The 6,562-nt window shown below is 38.1% G+C and overlaps 1 protein-coding gene across 1 annotated transcript in view; it reads right to left on the bottom strand.

Annotated features, from left to right (window-relative positions):
• Nucleotides 1-813: 813 nt before the first annotated feature.
• The window catches only part of aco1 (aconitase 1, soluble), a 78,357-nt gene continuing 72,608 nt past the window's right edge, over nt 814-6,562 (bottom strand). Inside the window, exons 19-21 of the mRNA XM_043716283.2 lie at nt 6,291-6,413; nt 2,042-2,227; nt 814-1,273 (exon numbers count right to left, since the gene is read on the bottom strand). Coding sequence (XP_043572218.1) covers nt 1,157-1,273; nt 2,042-2,227; nt 6,291-6,413 — 426 coding nt within the window. The 3' untranslated portion in view covers nt 814-1,156. The remainder of the gene's footprint in view (nt 1,274-2,041; nt 2,228-6,290; nt 6,414-6,562) is intronic.

The raw sequence follows: 6,562 nt of genomic DNA, 5'->3' as shown, positions 1-6,562 counted from the left end.
TTGAAGGAGCAGTAGGAGGAAGTGTCCACGAATTAGCACCTGGCTTCAACAGTGTAGAGGTTTACCTATCACTTTCCCTGCTACCTTTCCGCCCCAGCCCCACCCACCTCCCATTTACCTCTCAGCCCCCTTGGCCCACAAGCCTCATTCCTGATGAAGGTCTTATGCCCAAAACGTTGACTCTCCTGCTCCTTGGATGCTGCCTGACCGACTGTGTTTTTCCAGCACCACACTCTTTGACTGCAAAATTTCTGCACTCTGTGGCACCTGATTTTTGTCTCTCCATAACTGGCAGATGTTCCAAACTAAAGTTCCTTCCTTAAAATCCAACTCTCCAATTAAACCTTTGGTTACCTATTGCAATATCTCCTCTTGCAGCTTGGTATCAACTTTTATTAGATGACATTTCTGTAAAGTATTTAGGATGTTTTACAACACCCTCCACAAGTGCAGGCTTGTGGAGTAACTTTCCCAAAAATGAGGGTTGGCTTAAACAAATACCATTTATCTTCATATCTTTTTGTACAATTTGTTCTCAGCACCTGATAAGCAATTGGATTACAAGTCTTCCTCAGAGAGCACCAAGAGTTAACCAAATAATGCAGACTGAAGTCCATACTCGGATCTTCAATACAATTTTTTTTTAAATGTGCATGGTAATCTGACAACTTTAATCTCCAACTTTTTCCCCACTAAAACAAAGTTGGTAATTTAAGGCTTCATTCAACAAGTTTAAAGACAGACAAGCTGAAAACGATCAAAACAGTAACTTTGGCAAAAACAATGTGAAACACACAAATGGTAGACTGCTGACAAGTTTTCACAAATATCATGTTTAATGATACTGCAAGTGTATAGGTTTCAAAAATAGATTTCATTATTATAACTGACTAAATAATAACTTGCAAATGTTTGAAGAGGTAATTTCAATGAATTGTAGTTAAAAATTAGTTCTAGAAAGGGAATTACAAAAATCTTTTACCTAATTACAAAACCCAGTCAGAATTGCTCCAACTAAACTGGAATAAAACAATTATCAACATTTACTTCTGATAACTAGTGCTTTCAATTTGTGCGTTTTTCGAGATGATCGAACCTTTACCACCTCCTTCACCCACTCCCCCACCGCCACCAACAAACAAAACGTAGTCTCCAACTAATTTGATATCATCTTTCGGATCATGTAGTTCAGTATACCACCATGGTGGAAGTAGGCCAATTCTACGTCGGTATCAAATCGCATGGTAGCTTGGAAGGACTTGCCAGTGTCAAGCTAGGAAATAAAAAAAAATTCTGTTCAAATACTTTCAAATGTGGGTGGTCTGACAGTGTCAGTGGTACAGCCATTCTAAAATAAAATGGTCACTTCCAAAAAAAAAAATTGAGGAAAATTTTTATGCAACAACTTCTTGCAATTTGGAAGGTTTCCTGAACAGTGATGGTAGCAGTTCAGTAGTAATTTTCAAATAGGAACCAGACACAGAGATAAATTATAAACTATTGTAAAAGAGCAGGGAACCAGGATTCATTGGATAGCTCCAGCTATCGCTGTCAAAATGCAAACGCAAGTAGATTGAGTGGTATCCTCTGCTGTTATTATACCAGTGAATTTCCAGCAGTTAGAAACAAAAGGAGGAATAAAACGCCAAGTCTGTGATATACCTGACTGGGGAATATAAAAACAGCATTCTAAAACTGTACCAGGAGGAGGGGCAGTCAGTCCACCTGCCTGGTTTATGCAAAACTGTTTAAGTCACTGGACGTATTTCAAAATACTGTTCAAACTGCAGGGATCATAAAAGGGAATAGATCTCTGGCCCAAAACAAATCGCACTTCTTTTAAAAAAAAATCAAAAATCCAAATGACCAGTGAATGCTGCAAATCAGAAACAAAAACAGCAATTGCTGGAAAAACTCAGCAGGTCTGCCAGCATCTTTAGTTCTGAAGGATCACTGGACCTGAAACATTAACTCTGTTTTCTCTCCACACCATGGGAGCTTTGATGGTGAGCGTACTTGACAATAATAGTCAGGAATTCACCTTAATCTCCACATTCATCTTGGGCTTCATCTGGTTCGGAATAGAGATAGTAAAGCGTTCACGACCTGTAAGTCCCAAGCTGTCAGCATTCTGTCCCAGTAGATATTCCAAGGGAATTATCCCCATCCCCACAAGATTACTCCGGTGAATGCGCTCATAGCTCTCAGCAAGGACAGCTTTGATGCCCTGGTAAGAAGATTATGATTGCGTTATTCAGTACCTTTGACTTACAGAATGCAGCTCACAAGTTAAGTCTCATAAAGCCAACTAAAACTTGACATTGGACAATTTTGGCCAAGTTGATTGATGCACAGAATGTAGTAAAAGCAAATCATTCCAACCCTTTTAGGGAAAAATACAGCCAAAGTTTCTGCTTTGGATGCCATTGGTTACCACACCACAAATTGTATTAATTTCCTAAAGTGTGGTTATGGTTCAATGGCTCACATTGGCATACACACAATCTTTCATGAACTAGCGGTACTGAGCAACACAACAGAAAATAACTTCTGTTTATAGTAAAAAAAAATTCTGTAATGTATTTAAGAGTAGTATCCTAATGCATTTTTATTAACAGATAAAAATGGATTTATTGCAAAAAAATGTATTTTAACAACTGTTTAATACACCATCCGAGAGTAAACTGATTTTATGTCAAATGGTAAGAAATTTTACGTTACATTTAGTTACACTGGTATACGGACCATTTCAATTCATACTTCATGACTTTTAAAAAGACGGAGTAATGTTATGACCCCAAAAAAAGGATTTTTTAAGAACTCCTTGAACGGTCTTAATCACCAAATTTTGGCATTAGTTTCAACTGGAGGCCTGTTTTGTGGAGGCTGAGTGGAGAAGATCAGGCTAGCATCCAACAAGTTCTCTTAAACCAGCACAGAAAATCTCAGTAAAATTTCAACTGGACATATTAGAGTTCCAAAAATGGTACATTAACGGTCCTCATTTTTCAACACTTTAGGGGTAGATAAAGGTGTTATGCCACAATCAAATCAGTTATGGTGGAGCAGGTTCATAAGATCAAATAACACACTCTTGCTCCTATTTCTCATTTTTATGAAACATTATTTTGGCAGATGTTGGGCGAATTGCACATAATAGAAATTCTAGGCCTAAATATGTAAGATTAGTTCTTGCATGTTGGTATAAAACCCCATCAGCCTTATAAGGGGCAAATTAATACCAAGTGCCTGTCCAGCTTTTTCACTTGCCATTTGCTGGAACAAATTTATTTCTAAACAACTCTTTTAACTATCTCCTCTCCCAATCTTCCCTTTTCCAATATATTGTATCAATATATTGAAGACGGTGAAAGACAAATTGGGATCAGTGAACATTTTGAAGTGACAGCCCCACAATGCTCAAAAACAATCCCTGCAGACATTTGGTGCCATTGAAATGGTGGTTAATTTTTGTTAAAAAATTCTTACTTTTGGTTCAAAATAATGTGCACCATTTTGTCCCACCTCAGACCACTTGCATCTTGAGATCTAGATAGCCATTTAGATATCATAGGAATTTGTTGGTCTCAAAATGTAATCCACATCAGCCCACGTTAACCCCAATGAGCCATTTACTTATTTCACCAAAAACATGATCAAAGTGACCTTTTGAACCAAAACATGCAAGGAACAATGCAGTAAGCTGCTCACATAAGTGCTTTGTCAAGAGCTGCAAGAATGAACTGTCTTCAAGATAAGTTTGCTTGTTACTTAGTCTTCAGCTCCCATTTCGGTGACTGCATGTTACAATTTGCAATTGCAGTTGACTTTATGCTGCTAAGTTTTCATGTTCAAAACTGAACAAGTGGAGGTTGTTCTCTAATACAATTAACATCCTTGTTTTCAATCCCCTCATAACTCCGTCATTCCCGGTATCTGGAATCTTTTGCAGCCTTACTGCCCTCTACAACCTCTGCCTCCTCCAGAGTATATGATGCAAGGTTATCAACTTGAAACATTAGCTTCCAATAGATTTATTTTTATTCATTCACCAGATGAGGGTGTTGCTGGCTCAGTTCTGGGTATGGAGTCATATGTAGGTCAGACTAGATAAGGACAGCAGATTTCCTTCCCTGAAGGACACTAGTGAACCAAATGGTGTTTTTTTTTCTCCGACAATCAACAATGGTTTCATGATGATTAGTAGATTCTTATTTCCAGATTCTTTTTATTGAATTCAAATTCCACCATCTGCCAAGGCAGGATATGAACCTGGGTCCCCAGAACATTAACTGAGTTTTTAGGATAGTCTTACAAAATTACCATAGGACCACAGCCTTCCCACAGCCTCCCCATTTGCTACCTGACCTGAATATTTCCAGCATTGTATTTTTAGACACAAAATTAGTAGTGTTTCCCAAGTCAGAGTCCTTTCCAGTATTTTCTATTTTCAATCTTAGAATCTGTTGCAAATTTAATTTTTCTAATAATTCAAAGGGAGTGGAGTATAAAAACAGGAAAATTTGCTAAAACTGTACACAGCATGAATGAGAACACAATGAGAATTCCACAAACAGCTTTAAGCTCTAAGGAAAGATACATTTACATTGGAGGCAATCTAGAGGAGGTTCACTAGGCTGACACCAGGAATGGAGGGACTGTCTTATGTCGACAGGTTGACCATGTTAGGCATATGCTCATTGGAATTTAGAAGAATGAGAGGCAGTCTTATTGCAACATCCAAGATTCTTAGACATGTTATGAAGTTGTAGGCGTGTACTGTACCTTTAAGAGAGTGAAAGCTGGAAAGCACCTAGCAAGACAGTGTGCTGGAAAATTTAAAAATGTAACATGTGGCTGTGAAACAAATAGCTGAGCTGGGTTGTTATGTTGCCACAACAATTTGAATTTAGCCAGTTTAAATTATGCCCCACGATATTAAAACCCAATCAAATTTGAATTTTACTGTTTTGACAACATCAAACCAATCCGATTTTTGGGGTATAACAATCAGGCATTTGAACAGTTAGCCAGAGAGACCAAGAGCACCTACTGCATACAAATTGCCTGCAGGCCCGCTCTCTGAAAGGTACCTTCTCATATGAAAAGTCTGTGCAACAAAATACCGAAGTCGACCCAGGAAGATACAGAGGAGGATCAACACAGCTGACTGGCTTTGAAACTTGATTTTTTTTTGTACACTTTATAGGGGCTATATCGGATCAGTATATTGTTATAGAGTGGGAGGTAGATAAATCATCAAGACAAAGGAGGTTTACAGTGTAGATAGTTGTTGTTTAATGTTCTCTTTTTGAGTTAAAGAATAAATTGTTAATTTTTTCTTTAAATAGTGGAATTTGGGAAGTTCCCTGTCACTCATACTTTAACAGATTACAAGGCGAGGTTAATCTTTCTGTGTGTCTGATTTAACTTGGCAGAAGGGTTTACCCAGTGTCATAACAGAGGATTTCACAGAGTAGATGAGGAAAGGATGTTTTCCCTTGTGCAACAGTGTCTAAAACAAGAGGGCATTATCTCAGAATAAGAGGTTACACATTTAAAATGAGTAGAGAAGGAATTTATTCTCTCTCAGAGTAGTGAAGCTGTGGAATCATTTACTGCAAAGGGCTGTTGAGGCAGAGTCATTAAGTGTATTTAATCATAGAATCTCCACAGTGTGGAAAGAGGCCATTCAGCCCATCAAGTCTACACTGACCCTCTTAAGATCATGACACCCTAGACCCAGCTAACCCCAACCTCTACGCTCGACCCATAACACTGCATTTCCTTTGGTTAATCCACCTAACCTGTATATCTTTGGACTGAGATAGAGAGAGAGATCTGTAATAAGTAACAGAATCAAGGTTTATAGGGAAAAAGCAGAAAAGTCGAGTTGAGGATTATCAAATCAGTCAATGGCAGAGGAAAATCGGGAGGCTGAATGGCTGGTTTCTTGTCCTACAATTTATGGGCTATTAAGTTCTGCAGTTTGACAGAAGTCCATCTTGAATGCACTGCCCTAATGGGCACTGAAGGCAGACTCAATAGTTTTCAAAATAGAACTAGATAAATACTTAAAATGAAACATTTGCTCATCTATTAGGAAAGATTCAAATGACAGGTCTGATTGGATAGCTCGTTCAAACAGCTAACAAGGTATATTGTGCTGATGGATTCCATTTATGCTGTATCATTCTACATATGCCCATATTACCAGAAGTTCGATTACTTTTTAAGTCATGGATGCAATCAGGAAACTTGTACATATTTGCCAGAGGCATACAACTTACCTGCAAATAGGGACCCTTTGCTGCCCAGTCTCTTGAGCTCCCTGATCCATACTCCTTACCAGCCAAAATAATCAGAGGATGAGCATGTTGTTGATAGCGGTCTGCAGCATCATACACATCCAGCTGCCAACAGTGGAAAAATGCATGCATTTTAGAATTTTGTTTTGAATTTAAAACTTGATCCTGTACCAAATTACACTAAATTCATCAAATTCTAAAGAGTCGAACTTAAAAACATTAAATCACATCTTTCCTGATTAGAACATGTGATG

This window comes from Chiloscyllium plagiosum, unplaced genomic scaffold, assembly GCF_037043375.1.
Source record: "Chiloscyllium plagiosum isolate Xiang-an unplaced genomic scaffold, Cpla_swu_hap1 HiC_scaffold_2, whole genome shotgun sequence".
Lineage (NCBI taxonomy): Eukaryota > Metazoa > Chordata > Chondrichthyes > Orectolobiformes > Hemiscylliidae > Chiloscyllium > Chiloscyllium plagiosum.
The sequence above is the reverse complement of the archived record's forward strand: the minus strand, read 5'-3'. Positions and strand labels throughout refer to the sequence as shown.